At 32.4% G+C, this 17,682-nt stretch overlaps 1 protein-coding gene across 5 annotated transcripts in view; it reads right to left on the bottom strand.

The window, feature by feature from the left end:
* LOC126887293 (uncharacterized) overlaps window positions 1–17,682 on the bottom strand; it is a 138,704-nt gene that overhangs the window by 47,447 nt on the left and 73,575 nt on the right. For all 5 annotated transcript variants that reach the window (XM_050654702.1, XM_050654703.1, XM_050654705.1 and 2 more), the window contains 5 exons: window positions 15,205–15,519; window positions 11,898–12,212; window positions 8,746–9,390; window positions 8,404–8,684; window positions 7,955–8,177 (listed from right to left, as the gene is read on the bottom strand). In XM_050654702.1, the coding sequence (XP_050510659.1) occupies window positions 7,955–8,177; window positions 8,404–8,684; window positions 8,746–9,390; window positions 11,898–12,212; window positions 15,205–15,519 (1,779 nt within the window). The remainder of the gene's footprint in view (window positions 1–7,954; window positions 8,178–8,403; window positions 8,685–8,745; window positions 9,391–11,897; window positions 12,213–15,204; window positions 15,520–17,682) is intronic.

Below are 17,682 nucleotides of genomic sequence, written 5' to 3'. Positions count from 1 at the left end.
TCTATTTCTTTCTAACGCATTAAATTGTATGTGACAGAAAAAAACGCACGTCGGTGATTACATTTCGTCGGTGACATTTATAACATTTATTCTAGTTGTCAATAGATGGCGCTATAATTGAAAATAAAATAATTTGCGAATTATATAATATATAATCTACGAATATAATCTGAACAATTTAAAAGACTATACAAATCAAAGAAAATACCATTCTATAAATGCAATAAACACAATTGATTTGTATTTATGCCAAATTGCAAATAAAATTTGACAACTGTCAGATTTAACTAAAATCTCATGTCACTAAAATGTATATTATCACGGACTTACCTTTTTTTCTATCATTTGTGACGCACTGAAAAATGCTCATGAAAAGAAGCATATACACCATAATCATTTTTGTTTTAAATAAATTTTTCTATTCTTATTTAAAATGTAAAATCCACGAGTCTATTATCTAGTTTTATTTATTTGCAAACTCGCATCAGCCTATATGGCCATATATATGGCCTATATGGCCATTAGCGAAAAAAAAAAACAGAACATTAACATCTATTAAATAGTACAATAATAAAATGTTTGTATAAATAGTTTATTGCTTTAAATACTGAATACTAATTACTTTAGCACCGCACTTCAAGAATAGTTGTTTCAAGTTCTCCGGGATGCTGTGGAAATATGATTTGAGATCTGTGGCTGAAGTTTTGGATATATCTCAATAGTTGCGTCCGCTAAGGCTTCTCGTGCATATTTATTTGCCAGATCGTTTCCCGTGATTCCAATATGAGATGGCATTCTAGAGGAAAGCAATGTTTATGTGATTTAGATTGTGCAATTCTTGTCTAATGAGTTTGGCCACAGGATTGGAAGAATGGATTTTAGAGATGATTTCTAAAGAATTTAGCGTGCCTATAATTATTAGGAAGCTAATTTCAGAACATTTTGTAACGTGAGATATGGCTTTATGTATTGCAAAGAGTTCCCCTGTTAAGAGAGTCTTATACTCCTATTAAAGTTTATATGTCTTTATTTCATGCTTTGTTACAAAGGCAGATGTTACACAATGTTCCGTCTTAGATCTATCGGAGAATAATTGTTTGAAGGAGGAAAAAGGTTTGATCTTTCTTCTTTAAGTGCCATCTCCGCGACGGAGGTTGGCAATCATCATAGCTATTCGGATTTTAGAGACGGCTGCTCTGAAAAGTTCACTCGATATACATCCGTACCATTCTCGCAGGTCTTTGCAGCCACGATCTTCTGCGTCTACCTATGCTTCATTTTCCTTGAATCTTTCCCTGCATAACCATTTGAAGCAAGATGTGTCTCTCCACATGTACTGTGTCCGAGATATGTTCTAATTTTCTTGTTTTGATGATATTTAAGATTTCCATTTCTTCATTCATCTTTCTCACAACCTCTTTGTTTGTGACTTGTTCTGTCCACGATATTTTCAGAATTCTTCTGTACACCCACAGCTCGAATGATTATAGTTTTTTTATTGATGGGGCATTCAAGGTCCAACCTTCCATTCCATAAAACAAAGTCGAGAAAACGTAGCACCCAGCTCCTAGCTCTTAGCTCCAACTTCAAATCTATTGTGCAGAGCACTTTTCTCATTTTGTTAAAATTTTCTTTATCGTTTTCTATTCTGATTTTGATTTCCTGGAAGTAATCACCTGTGGAGTTGATTATTGTTCCAAGATTATACATATTGGTCGACTTTCTCGACATTGTATTCATTTATGAAGAGATTCTCGTTATTTCTTTGAGTTTGATCTTTAGAATTAATTAAATGACGATTAGTTTCTGTCTTTTGTTCGGACAACAGCACCCAATTTATATAAAGAGAAGATATTAGCCAAGAACTGGTAGTTGGAATCTTGCTAAGATATATCTTTTGAACTTCAAGGTTTGAACTTTAACGTTACAAACACATTGTTTTTTTACCCACCATCTGAATCTTGTTTAAATTGAAAAAATATTCTGCTACAATATTACAGTAAAAAGTTTACCCAAAGTTTATTACCAAAACCTGCTTATTTACAACAATTTTTCAACAAATAATTTTTTTTATTTAAAATTGATTTATTCTATCGTTTGTAATAAGCAGGTTTCCTTGGGTTACTGTGGGTAAAATTTTTATTATAATAATGTAGCATCATATCCTTTCAATATAAACAAGATTCAGCTTGAGAGTAAGATATATCAATCTGTTTCGGACATTTAAGAGCGTTTTTTTAAGAGCGTTTTAAGAGCATTTTAAAGCACCACCTACGCTTCAGAAACATGAAAAATCCGATTCGAAGCGCATAATGGCATTTGAAATGAGGGTCTATCATAGAATGTTGCGCATACCATGGACCGCACATCGCAGAAATAATAATTCAATACTAGAAGAACTTTACGTAAAAACTAGAGTCACCACAACTATCAACCAAAATATTCTGAGATATTTTGGACATACAACTAGAATAGAAGGCATGGAAGGAATGATAGTTGAAGGAAACGTAGCGGATTAAACGTTCCAGAGGAAAATCTCCAGCACGACAGTCTGACCAAACAAACAACATGACTGGTTATTCATTCTCCGAAGCAAAGCAAAACAGCACGCACAGGAGAGGAACTATCTCATTCAAAAGAAACTTTCTGTTTCTTCTAAGGGACTTTTGGCCCTCGGTAATAATGTAATATTTTATTCTGTGTTTAAACTTTTCAGAAATATTTATTAGTTTTCTCTATTATTTAGAAGAACTTAACGTAAAAAATAGAGTCACCACAACTATCAACTAAAATATTCTGAGATATTTTAGACATATAACTAGAATAGAAGGCATGGAACGAATGATAGTTGAAGGAAACGTAGCGGATTAAATGTTCCAGAGGAAAATCTCCAGCACAGTGGTCGGACCAAAGAAAGAACATAACTGGTTACTCATTCTCCGAAGCAAAGCAAAACAGTACGTACAGGAGAGAGATAACTGGACAGAAATTGTCAAACAAGGAGAAAAGATAGAGGAGGAGGAGGCTTTTTAAATGAATTCATTTTTGTCAAATCCTGAGAAAACTAATAAATATTTTTGAAAAATTGAAACGCAGAATGAAAGATTCCATTATTACCGAGGGTTGAAAGTCCCTGAAATCTTCTATACTTCTATAATGCCTATTTTAATAAGTTACAGGGGTGAAAAAAGAGAAAATTTAGTGTGGTTTTTAATAAATTTCAAATATCTCATTCAAAAGAAACTTTCTGTTTCTTCTAAGGGACTTTTGGCCCTCGGTAATAATGTAATATTTTATTCTGTGTTTAAATTATTAATACATTTAAAAAGCATTGATCTGAAATTTTACACTGACTTATGCAATATAAAATCAAAATTGAATTGCGAATTTTGAAACTACATACTTGACTTAAGCTTTTATTAGATATTAAAAAAAGTAGTTTCGAAACGAAAAAGTAATTTTTTATAATTTGTTTAAAAATTGTTATAAATCAATAGCAATATTGGCATTATAATATATCTATTAAAACAAGTTTTAGCTTGGGGCTATGAAAACGACATTTTTCGACAAAAGCCCGCCTATATTGTCAATTGCCAAAAATGCTTAATATTGAATTGAGTAATTTTTTAATAAGATCTTATTTTTTCGTTATTTATTTTAGTTATTATTTGATTTCGTTATTTATATTTCAATATATTTTATGTATGTTGTATTTGTCTATCTGACTTGGACAACACCGAAAGATATCTTTATATAAGTGAACCTAGAGGGCCCACTTTTACCTGATTTTTTGGATCCTTTTAAGATTTTTAAGTTAAGACCGCTAGCAACGTCATCATCATCATCCTCGTCATCGTCGTCATCATCGTCATCTTCATCATCGTCGTCGTCATCATCTTCATCAGTGTTGTTGTCATCATCATCATCGTCATCCTCATCGTCGTCGTCGTCGTCATCGTCGTCATCATCATCATCGTCGTCATCATCATCATCACCTAGAGAATTACAGCAACATGCAGCCGACACATGCAACACACCTCGCATCTCCTCGCATGTATTAAGCCAATGTTTTTTTTATTTTTCAAATTGAATTTTTATTTAATATTTTAATAAGTGGTTTTAGAAAAAAATCCATTACGATTTAGACTAAATATTGATGACGTTACAAATTAAGAATAGTTAAATTCGTTTATTCTTACTTTTTTGGTCTACAAGCCATTCCAAAACTTTGTCCTCGTTTAAAAGGTCCCCTATAACATGGCAAAATTTAAATTCGACAGCATTGTGTTGATAATTGGAACAACTGAACTCAAGTACGTATGGAATATGCTTAATTTCTACTGTTTTACGTAAAACATTATTTTTATTAGATTTTCTCTCAGTGGCGGGTAGATGGGGGAAGGGAAAATCCCCCTCAACAAGGTTCAAAATTAAAAAAAAAATTGTTGAAACATAATAATATATTAGCTGACATAACTTAAACACGAGACAAACAAATTAAACCTAATAAACCCGTTAGGTAGGAATATTTAAGGGAACTTAATGCCTAGAAGTTACTATTTATGTCTTTTATGGAGTTTGGGTTTATATTTTTGATGTATTTTAGTTGCTGTTTCATTGGAAATTTCCTCTTCCCAAGTAAAGGTATAGATCCGCCACTGTTTTGTACAAATGTAAAAAATAACAATTTTCGAGAATTCATTAGGTATTTGATATTTTACTCATTTATCATTAAAAAACTCTCATATAATATTCACTAATCTTAACATCCAATACAAACACTCAATAAAATAGAAATAAAAAAATCAACAGAATAATTACGAAAAAGTATAGGAAAGGCACAAGGAATTACAATATAACACAGGTAAATTCAATACCACGAGAAAAGAAAGACAGATGAGACTAGAAGAAGGAAACAAATGAAGGTAGAAAACTAATTACAAAACTAATTATTGATAAAACCAGAATATTACAGCAATTTAAAAAATGACCATAATTAACGAAAACTACTACCAAACATTATACGAGTCAAAAGCAAAACCACATAAAGACTTAGAAAGATTTAGAAAAGATTATAGCACCACAGATAATGCACCAGTAATAAGAACAATAATAGAAAATTCAAACGAATACAATATTACTCTCGATAGCTATAGTAGATTACGCGAATACATTTGACTCTTATGAATTTTCATTTGAATTTTATGTAAAAATGCGCAATAACTACTTCTTAAAATCCACCCAATTTCATTTGCATATCGCAACTGGCTTCAGGAGAACAATAAATAAATCGTCAGTTCGTAAGAGAAATTTCAATACCCCGTATCTCGGTAAACGAAGCATTTGCGGACATACGTTTACATATACAATAAACCGTCATTATTTTTTCATGCACAATCACTTCCAGAAGTCAGTTGTAGTTATTTACTAACAGCCAACACATTCTACAAATACGTATTGTTTTAATGAACTAAAAACCGACACTGTGAACCTCTGCAACTAAGAAACAATTGATTTCTGTGTCGTGGGGTAAGATTCATTAGATTTCCAGAACAAACGGAAGGTCTGACAACAGTGTAAATACCAAAATAATAATAGGTTTGTTCTAGCATCAGTTTCAAACGGTTTGAAACCATCAGCGAATAGTGGACCAGCGCGACTAGAGGGGATAGCACTGGTGACTGTATTATGTTCGTTCTCTCACTGACCAACTGTTTGCTGACGGTTTCTGACTAGTTTGACTGTTTGCTAGAACAAACCTAATATTAACCGCGTCACAAGACCCTTACTCACTAAAATGGGGTGTTCGATATACACAGGGTGTTTCATTGGGAAACGGAAATACTTTAACGGTGAATAGAGGCCACCTAACCGGTTCTAGATATACTACATTTTTTGCCCCACCGACTTTTATTACTGAGTTACAGGGTGTTTTACCGATTTTGCCCATTTCCTTCCTAAGCCATAACTTTAGAATCACCGTGTATATTTTTTTGATATTTAGTACACATATGTCTCATTCAAAACCCAAACGACCGACATACTAACCATAAGAAAAATCCAGGTCCGGATTAACAAAAATTTATAAAGTAATTTTGACCTTAAAACAATACCCTGTATATTCAAATTTTGAAAATCTGTTTGCATATTTGAAAAGAGCACAAAAAAGTAAGTTTAATGGTTGGCTTTAATTTTTCGGCCAGACAATTTTATGACTTTTATTTTGAAATTATATTGAATTTTTTAAGAATTCTGACATTAAAGAGCATGTATTATTAACTTTTAGTTATAAATTATTAAAATTAATGAATAAATACTCATTTTAATAATCAATACTTATTTACCACATTGAAACGACCCAATTACTAATGACAAGAAACATCCAGGTCCGGATTAACAAAAAAAATATAAAGTAATTGTGACCTTGAAGCAACACCCTGTATATTGAAATTGTGAAAATTTGTCTGCGCATTTTAAAAGAGCATAAAAAATTGTGATTAAAGATCCATTTTAAATTTTTCGCCGTTGATTTAATTACATCAATTTTGAAATTATATTGAAATGTTAAAGAACTCTGAGATTAAAAACCAGGTATAAATTATTAACTTTTAATAATTTAATGTTAATGAATCAATACTTATTTTAAAAATACTTAATTACTACTTTGGCTTCATGGATTCTCTGGATTTGTAGCTGTATGCACATCATTAAAAATTAGAATTGCGAGAATTGGGATATTTTAATGATTTAGTAAAGAATTAAAAAAGCAGCTATATCTAATAAAAAAAGTTCGTTTAAATAATTCAACAATTTAACATAAATTAAAAATAATTGAAATATAACATTTGCTCAAAATGTCCGCTGTCCGCCATTGTGTTCGATACATTTTCTTGCTCGCTTTAAAAGATTTCGAATCGATTTTGTAATTACATTGGGATTGTTCTTTATTTTTCTGGCAGCTTCTTGTGACCTTGACAGAATTCAATATGATTTCAAAATTGCCGTAATTAAATTGTCGGCGCAAAAATTTGACATGCACATTTTAACGCAGTTTCTTATGCTCTTTTAAAATACGTAAACAAATTTTCAAAATTTCAATATATAGGGTGCTGTTTCAAGGTCACAATTACTTTATATTTTTTGTTAATCCGGATCTGGATTTTTCTTGTCATTAGTAATTGGGTCGTTCCAATGTGGTAAATAAGTACTGATTATTTTTAAAATGAGTATTTATTCATTAACTTTAATAATTTATAACTAAAGGTTAATAATATATGCTTTTTAATGTCAGAGATCTTAAAAAATTCAATATTATTTCAAAATTAAAGTTATAAAATTGTCTGGCCGAAAAATAGAAGCAAACTGTTAAACTTATTTTTTTGTGCTCTTTTCAAATATGCAAACAGATTTTCAAAATTTAAATATACAGGGTGTTCTTTTAAGGTCACAATTACTTTATAATTTTTTGTTAATCCGGACCTGGATTTTTCTTATGGTTAGTATGTAGGTCGTTTGGGTTTTGAATGAGATATATGTGTACCAAATATCAAAAAAATATACAGGGTGGTTCTAAAGTTATAGCTTAGGAAAGAAATGGGAAAAATCGATAAAACACCCTGTAGCTCGGTTGTAAAAGTCGGTAGGACAAAAAATGTGGTATATCTAGAACCGCCTCGGTGACCTCTATTCACCATTAAAGTATTTCCGTTTCTCAATGAAACACCCTGTATAAAATTCACTCTGTACCTATAATATGTAATTTAGTTTGTTAACATTTAATTTGACTTAAAACTTGTATTTGCGTTAAATGAAACATTTGTACTTGAATTCAATTGTTTAATATTTTCAATAAATCGCTACGTACTGTTACGTTTGCCATTACATAGCAATATAATAATAAGGTTCATTAAATTGATTTTTTGCAAATTATTAAATACTCAAAAGCCTCGCTTACCGTCATACATGATCGGAACCCCAGTTTCATAGTAAACCAAAGCAGGAAAACTGAAAATGCCGATTTCGGATGCCAATTTGGCATCCATGGATTTGACAAATTGTATGTTGTGTTTATCAGTGTCATCGTCGATGGTTTCGAGTTCTTCTAAGATTTGTTTGCAGTCCTCGCAGTCGTCGCTATAGAATAAGACAGCTAGATGTTCAACGTCGTTTATGAGTACCTTTAACAAAAAGATAATTCAACCAAAGCTCAAGATCGGAAGCAATGGGATTATTTACGGGAGACCTATATTGAGCAGTGGATCCAAAAATAGCCTAAATATATGTAACTAGGCCTGTATTAACATGCTTCGAAACTACTACTAATGCAATGGGCCTATAAAGTACTTATATCTTAATCTTATGTTTGTTATTAACTATTATTATCAATAATAAATACCTACCTACCTGTAAAGTTTTTCTGTCCACATTTTCGATAACGTCCGGATCAGAGTCTCTCAGGTTCAATACCCAATCCAAAATGGCTTCTTCGTGCATCAAGTCACCCGTGTAAATTTCTCTAAATCTATTTCTATAGAACACAACAGCTGGTAGAGATGGGAGATCATATTCCTTCTGGATGCCATCGTCTGAGATTTTCACGAAATCTATGTCTTTGTCCTCACATTCGTCGTCGATGTTTTCTAGCTCTTGCAGAATCTTTTGGGATCTCTTGTCGCCTTCTTTATCTAAAAGTGCCAAACAAGAATAAATTATTTATATTTACTGTATGCAGTTGAAGATACTCACAAAAGTAAACTACTACATGTTCATTTTCCCCAAGGATTTTATCCAACATCTTGGAGTTCACTTCTTCAATTCTATCCGGTATTTCCAAAGTATCCTCATCAGTTAACCAAGCAAGAACTTCATCTTCATCTTCAATGTCACCGGTGTACACCAAAGGTTCTTTGTTTCTGAAGAATACTAACTTAGGATACGTTTTGATGTTGTATTTTTTGGCAATCACCAAGTCTTCCGTAGTGACGAATATGATACCAGTTTCGTCCAACTCATCATCGATGTTTTCTAGTTCTTTCAAGATATTATCACATTCTTGACCTTCTTCACAATTTCCACTGAAGTAAACAACTACGTACTCATGTTCCTGGATCAGATCCTCAAGAATCTCATCAGTGACTTCCTCTATAGTTGCTGTTTGCTTTTGTTCAATTAACCATTTTAATACCTCATCTTCATTCATTAGATCACCTTCATATAAAGAAGGGATTTTATCTTCGAAGTAGATCAAAGTTGGCAAGTGATCTATACCGAATTCCTTGGCTTCTGCATCATTATCGATTCTGATCATCGTAATGCCTTCTTTTTCCAGATCGTCATCGATATTTTCTAGCTCATTCAATACTCTGATGTCTTGTTTGTCGTCTTTGTCATCTACAAATAGAATATAATTAGTAACATGCACCTAAAGTCTAGAATCTAAAATATAGTCAGATTTATAAAGGCCAATAGACTAAGATGGACAGGGTACGCAGTAACGACAATCACCTTATAAGCAATGTGTTTTGGGAAAGACCAGATCAGAGAGATTCTGTAAGATAGACCAGAAAAAGGTAGAATGATGCTGTGAGAGAAGATCTGGCTAAAATGGGGGTGAGACAATGGGAAATAGTTGCACAGGACCGACAAACATGGAAGAAAATAGCAAACGCGTCAAAGGCTCACGAAGAATTGTAACGCCATTGATGATGATAATGATGATGATGATGACCTAAGGCAAAAAAAAATGGGAAGAGAATATGTCAAATGGCAGAAATAATTGAAGGTTATTACCAAACAAGATTTGAAAATAAACAGTTAAAGTCGATTCGCTTTTCTGAGACAGAACTCTCTAGTTAGTAATTTCCTTTTTCGGAAATTCAGTTGCTAGACGTGACTCAAAATTACTACACAACCAAACATACCTGCTTTTAGCCAATATTATTAACAGCAAACAGACATAAATAACAAAAACCTTGCGCCAATCAATAATTATTTATTTACACTACACCATTGTACCATTATGTAAAAATTATAATGTATTGATAACAAATGAGAAAATTATTTATTGTACAAAATAAAAATGTTTTGTGAAAATAAACTCCACAAAATTTTATGAGATTAGTATACACTGGCGCATTTTGAGAATTTCGTGGGTGGATCGTGTGACTAATGTTGAGGTTCTACGTAGAATAGGCAAGGAATGCGAGATTATTAACATAATCAAAGAGCGCAAACTAGAATATCTTGGCCATGTTATGAGGAATGAACAGAGATATGGCTTGTTACAACTCATTCTTCAAGGCAAGGTATTTGGAAAGAGAGGACCAGGGAGAAGAAGAATATCTTGGCTTCAAAACCTGAGAAAGTGGTTTAATACATCGACAACCGGACTATTCAGAATAGCAGCAAGCAAAGTTAGGATAGCCATGCTGGTCGCCAACATCCGGAACGGATAGGCACCTTAAGAAGAAGAAGAAGAAGAAGAGTATACACTCCCACTATTTCCAATAATTCTTCTTTTTTGAATGAAAGGTTAAGTTGCTTTGAGCAGTTAATAGTGTGAGATAGGAATTTTTGTGTTGTGTGTTTCCTATTCCGAATGTGCCAAAGTGAATCTCGGCAGAGCAAATGCAGTATACATAGAATAACCTACAGACATTCAACCTGGATTATGAAGAACCAAACAAGCTTCAAATAAAATAAACAACAAGACGATGGAAAAAAGAAGATACAGGGGAGCATACGCCGAAAAATACTTTTGCATGGTAATATGTAGTAACACTGAAGAATATGGCGGCAATATGACAACAAAATCATACAATAGAAGAAAAAGAGGAGGAAAACAACGGCGGAATCTACAAACTCTAAATAAAAAAAGGGCGAGGAAAGAAAAATATAGTAACACCAAGCAGATGAAGTATTAAATCAAATGATTGAAATGGTTAGGACATATTTTCAGAAGATCGACCCACGGGATGATCAAGAAAGGAGAAAGATGAAGAAGCCAAGAGAGAAAAGCGCATGGGATGCCATGGAAAACGACATAAAAATTATGAAAATGGAACAATGGAAATAGCAATGCAGAAAATTATTGAAATCAGCCCGGACGCATAACACATTGAAACCAAAACAAAGAGAAAGAGGACTGATCAATTAAAAAGTAGACCAAAGTACGAAATACTGATTTTAGAAAATTATTGAATAAATATTTTTAAGTAAATCCCTTCTAGACCAGGGCGCATCTGTAAAAATATTAGTACATTTGGACGTTGAGAGGTGACTCAAATTTTTTTGCAGAAATTGCTTGAAAATAAATCAAATAATATTATTTGAGTTATCCTCCCTCTCAAAAAGGTCCGGAACATTGTTTAAATAATCAAAATGTCAAAAAATTAAGGAAAAATTCGATTTTTTTCTTGGTTTTTTGATTATAACTTTAAAAGTATTCATTTCCGAGAAAAATTGTGCTGACATAAAAGTTGCGTAATTAAATTTCCTACGATATAGAATTGGTTAAAAATTTAAAAAATAGTCACCCTTGTCGCAAAATAGCAATAATTGTGAAAAAAAACATACAAAAACAAGTATTCGCATTTTACGTTTTTCAACCATTTATGCTACACTTAGGACCTTCATATTTCACCCTGAAAAACTGTATGATACAGTAAAACAATGCTATAAATTTCATTAAGATCGGTTTAATAGATTTTGCAAAATAAATTTTGAAATCCAGCTTTCGTAAAAAAAATTCATTTTTTCAAAATGTTACAGGACTGAAAATAAAGCAGATAGTAAGTTGAAAATTTTTCTGCGTATAGAAGTATACTGTACCTTTCATTTGCAATTTTGCAAAATTAAAATCGATTAACATCACGGCGTCATAAAATTGTCATACTTACAGAATAGTACAGCTAGGTATTTCTCAGAGTTGATTAGCAGCTCCATCATTTCATCAGTGACATCTGGAATTTCGCTGTGCCTTTTCTGGTGCAATAACCAACCCAACAGCTCTTCTTCTTTGGTCAAGTCACCTTCGTACAAATGGGGAATGCGCTTTTCGAAAAGAACCAAACTGGGAATCGTGTCGATACCATATTCTTTGGCCTCATCTGGATTGTCGATTTTGACAAATGCTATATTGTTGGTATCGCATTCGTCGTCGATATTTTCCAATTCTGCTAGGACTTTCTGGCTTTTCTTTTGGTTTTTGTCATCTGCAAAAATACAATAGTAAATAATGAGAATGATAAAGTAAAGTTTAGCAAACGATATCGTTGCTCTTAGTGTTGTAATTTTTACAAGAATAAAAAACCGCTAAACGCCGTAAAAATGAGTGGGGCATACAATATTCCAGCTACAAAAGATCTTATATGAATATTACGTGGAGCGAAAATGTATTTTCATTTTGATGTAAAACAAAATTCTAGTTTTATTTTAAAAGATTTTTTCATAATATTTGCCCAATTTGAAGTAAAACGCGCCACAAAAGAGTAACTTTAATACAGTTTGAATTTTGAAACTCTTTTGTGGCGCGTTTACTTCAAATTTAGCAAATATTATAAAAAAATCTTTTAAAATAAAACTAGAATTTTGTTTTGCATCAAAATGAAAATACATTTTCGCGCCACGTAATATTCATATCAGATCTTTTGTAGCTGGAATATTGTATGCGCCACTCATTTTTACGGCGTTTAGCGGTTTTTTATTCTTGTATCAGGAGTTTTTCAAAGTTATTTATAAATTAAATGTATAAAGTTGAATGCAATGTTTCTCGATTACACTTTAAGCTTTATAAATGGTCGCCTTTGTCGCATTATCTCCCAAATGATCCAGTGTCCATCGAATGTACACTAGATTTTTTTTCTATTCGAAATCGATTGAAAAAATATTGGGATGGCCTGTAAATGAACTCGGATTACCCGTTGCCAGATCAAATTAGCGTCGTAACCACTACAACTACATAAACCATTTAGGGAATAATCGTTAATTGGATTATACTTTTGTAGCTTAATAACTTCTAAACGGCATAACCGATTTTGTTCACTAAACATGAGTTTGAGACGTATTGACAAGTAGTATCTTATGCATCTAAGGGCAAGTAGGATAACTGAAGCTATTACAGGAATTATTGAGCTTGAAAAACCGTTTTTCCCATAAGAAATCGATTTGATCATACTTATGAAGCCTATAACTTAAAAATTCGAATTTTCCCCCGGATAAAAGGTATACACCGTTAGATTCGTCTAGAGTCCTTCTACAAACGCTCAGTTATTGGCGTAATTCGTAGGTTGAAATTTTGAGTAATTGTTGAAAAACCAAAATTTTCCAAGTTTAGTTTTTCAGTTTTTCGGCTATACTGAGCCGTGTGTATGTCTGATCCTGACAGCTTAAACACCATTTGAAAGCTTAACTCAACACTATTGATTTGGTGTATTTATTGTTCTCCTGTCTCTTCTTTAACCGAAGATATATACCGCCAAAAAATATGCCGTTTTGTACCTACCAAGTCCTATAGCTGACTTATGGGTAGTCAAAACTCACAAACTACACCGGTTCTGAATCGGCCCTCACCCCCTCTTCAAACGCAGAAAAAAAATTCAGATCGGTTTAACTTTTCCACACACATACATACATACATATCAACAAACATTTTCCCTTTTTTAAATAAAAATTGACTCATAATTCTGAGCTCGGTAACTTTTGAACTGTTCAACTGATTTTCAAAATTAGACATGCGCTGGAAAGGTAATGATCGCTTCTATTAGAAGCTGTAAAGGTCGGAGTTAAATTTTCGAAGTTTTTGGGAGTTTTGGGGACGAGAACGAAAAACAGACCCTAAATAGGAGGGGCCGTAAAATCCACACCCTTGGACCAAAATGGATGGTTGACATTTGAATGGATGAGTCTTTTGCTGAACTTTAAGATAGGAGTTGGCCCAATTTTCAATTCAGTCAGATTTAGAAAATCGAAAATTTCGTGTATACAGGGTGTAACAAAAATACAGGTCATAAATTTAATCACATATTCTGAGACGAAAAATAGTTCCATTGAACCTAACTTACCTTAGTACAAATGTGCACATAAAAAAAGATACAGCCCTTTGAAGTTACAAAATAAAAATAGATCTTTTCCAATATATCGAAAACTATTTGAGATATTTTATTGAAAATGAACATGTGGCATTCTTATGGCAGTAATATCTTAAGAAAAGATTATAGTGAAATTTAGACATCCCATAAAAATTTTATAGGGGTTTGGTTCCTTTAAACCCCCCCAAACTTTTGTGTACGTTCCAATTTAATTATTATTGTAATACCATTGGTTAAACACAATGTTTTAAAAACTTTTTTGCCTCTTAGTACTTTTTCGAAAAGTCGAGTTTTTATCGAAATATTTTGAATATTTGTCAAATCCACCACATATTTGTATATGGTTAAGTACGATTATGGAGACTTTGTAATAATATGAAATTTTATTTATGATTTTTACATTTTTAGGTATATTTTGAACCATATTAAAAAAGAAGCCACATCTCGATAAAAGGTGCCTTATCAGAAAAATACAAAGAGACAAAATAGTTTTAAATACACCGTGTTTAACTAATGCTATCGCAGTAATAGTTTAATTGGAACGTACACAAACATTTGGGGGGTTTAAAGGAACAAAATTCCCATAAAATTTTTATGTAAACATATTAAAAAAGAAGCCGCAACTCGATAAAAACTGTCTTATCGAAAAAATACTAAGAGCCAAAAAAGTTTTAAAAATATTGAGTTTAACTAAAGGTGCCACAATAATAATTTAATTGGAACGTACACAAAAGTTTGGGGGGTTTAAGGGAACAAAACCCCCATAAAATATTTATGGGGTGCACAAATTTCACTATAATTTTGTTTTAAGATGTACCTGACATACGAATGTCCCACGTCCATTTTTATTAAAAAATCTCTAATAGTTTTCGATATATTCGAAAAAATCGATTTTTATTTTGTAACTTCAAAGGGCTGTAACTTTTTTTATGTGCATATTATTACTAAGGTAAGTTAGGTTCATTCGAACTATTTTTGATCCCAAAATATGTGGTTTAATTTATGACCTGTATTTTTGCTACACCCTGTATATAGTGTCGCGTGTAGTGGGGTGTAGGTGTGCGCCACTGGTGAGAACTGCCGTCCTCTGGTAATAGTGTATAAAAAAAATACTTACAGAACAAAACGGCTACATGTGTCTTTCTCTTGATCAACAGATCTAGCATTTCGTCCGTAACATCCTCAATTTCGTCATGTTTAACCTGGTGCTCCAACCATTTAAGAACTTTCTCTTCATCTTCGAGATTTCCTTCGTAAATCGTGGGAATTCCCTGTTCGAAGTAAACGAGAGCTGGTATCTTTTCGATACCGTATTCCTTAGCTTCGTCATCGTTGTCAATTTTCACGAAAACGATGCCAAGCTGGTCGCATTCGTCGTCGATGTTTTCAAGTTCGTTGAGGACTTTTTGTGATTTTTTGTCGTCGTCATCATCTAAAAACATCAGATTTATTAATATTTCTATGTAGAATACAGTATATAGAATAGAGGTATACAATATAATACAGAGCAATATACAGGGTGTCCCAAAAGTAGCGGAACGGTCGAATATTTCGCGAAGTCAACATCCGATCGAAAAACTGAAAATACATGTTCAATAATTTTCAAAAATCTATCAAATGACACCAAACACGCCCATCCAACTCTAAAAGGGAGGGGGTAACTCTAAAATCTAAATAGAAACCCCCAGTGTTTATTGCAGAGTTGAATTCATTACGTACAAATAAGCAAATTTATTCAAGACATTTTTTCGAATTGTGGACAGATGGCGCTATAATCGGAAAAAACGATTTATCTTTTTTTCACGTTTAATATTTTTCAAAAACCTATCGAATAACACCAAACATGAACCTCCACCCCACCCCACCCATTTTAAATAGGAACCCCCATTGTTTATAGCAGATTTGGATTCCTCATAAAAAAATAAGTAACATTTGTTTCAAACATTTTTTAGAATTGGTGAGAGATGGCGCTATAATCCGAAAACCATGATTTAATAACCCCATCTTTCAACAATTCTAAAAAATGTTTCAAACAAATGTTACTTATTCTTTGATGAGGAATCCAAAACTGCAATAAAAAATGGAGATTTCTATTTAAGATTTTAGAGTTACCCCCCACCCCACCTTCAGGGTGTGGTGAGGGGGGTCGTGTTTGGTATCATTGGATAAGTATTTGAAAAATATTAAACAAGTTGTGTTTTTTAGGTTTTCATTTGGAAGTGTATTTCTTGAGATATTATACAGGGTGTTAGTAAATAAGTATGAACAATTTTAAGGGCTAATTCTACATGAAAAATTAATACCAGTTTGCTCTATAAACATATGTCCGCAAATGCTTAGTTTCGGAGATACGGGGTGTTGAAATTTTTATTTCAAACTGCCAATTTATTTATTGCTCTAAGACCAGTTGAGCTATGAAAATGAGATTTGGTGAGTTTTAAGAGGTAGTTATTACAAATTCTATGACATACAATGAAGAATTTTGTATTCATCATTGGCGCGCCTGGGCAATGGTCTAAATTTTTTTAAAGAAAAAAATAGTACGCCACTGAGATATTTCGAATTAAAAATTATTTTTAAATTCCACGTCTAATTTATGATAAAAAACCTTTTTGCCTTTTTTTCATATGATGCACTGTTTTTATACAGAAAAATAAAACATCTTGGCGCGTATTTTTCATTTCTTAATACATCATCAAGAACTATCCAATATAATAATACTAAACTAGAACAATAACAGAAAATATTACTAATAAGATTTCAACTAGGTGCAAAGCTGCAAGAAATGTTTAAAATGATCTCTTTTACAGATAACAGAAGAATTTTATATTCATCATTGGCGCGCGTACGGGTAATGGTCTGAATTTTTTGAAGAAAAAAATAGTACGCCACTGAGATATGTCAAACTAAAAATCATGTTTTAATTCCTTGTTCACTTTACAACAAAAAATCTTTCTTTCCTTTTTTTCATACGAGGCGCCGTTTTTACACAAAAAAATAAAACATTTTAACACTTACCAAGCATTTGAGTTTCCATATGGAAAGAAACTTGGTTCAAATACTTTGTAAACGTTAAGATGTTTAATTTTTTTGCATAGAAACGGCGCCGCATATGAAAAAAAGGCAAGAAAGATTTTTTGTCGTCAATTGAACGAGGAATTCAAAACTGATGTTTGGTTTGACATATCTCAGTGGCGTACTCTTTTTTTCTTCAAATAATTCAGACCATTACCCGTACGCGCGCCAATGATGAATATAAAATTCTTCTGTTACCTGTAAAGGAGATTATCTTAAACATTTCTTGCAGCTTTGCACCTTGTTGAAATGGTATTAGTAATATTTTCTGTTATTGTTCTAGTTTAGTATTATTATATTGGATAGTTCTTGATGATGTATTAAGAAATGAAAAATATGCGCCAAGATGTTTTATTTTTCTGCATAAAAACGGTGCATCATATGAAAAAAAGGCAAGAAAGGTTTTTTATCATAAATTAGACGTGGAATTTAAAAATAATTTCTAATTCGAAATATCTCAGTGGCGTACTACTTTTTTCTCTAAAAAAATTCAGACCATTGCCCGTAGGCGCGCCAATGA

Source organism: Diabrotica virgifera, chromosome 6 (genome assembly GCF_917563875.1).
Source record: "Diabrotica virgifera virgifera chromosome 6, PGI_DIABVI_V3a".
Lineage (NCBI taxonomy): Eukaryota > Metazoa > Arthropoda > Insecta > Coleoptera > Chrysomelidae > Diabrotica > Diabrotica virgifera.
The sequence above is the reverse complement of the archived record's forward strand: the minus strand, read 5'-3'. Positions and strand labels throughout refer to the sequence as shown.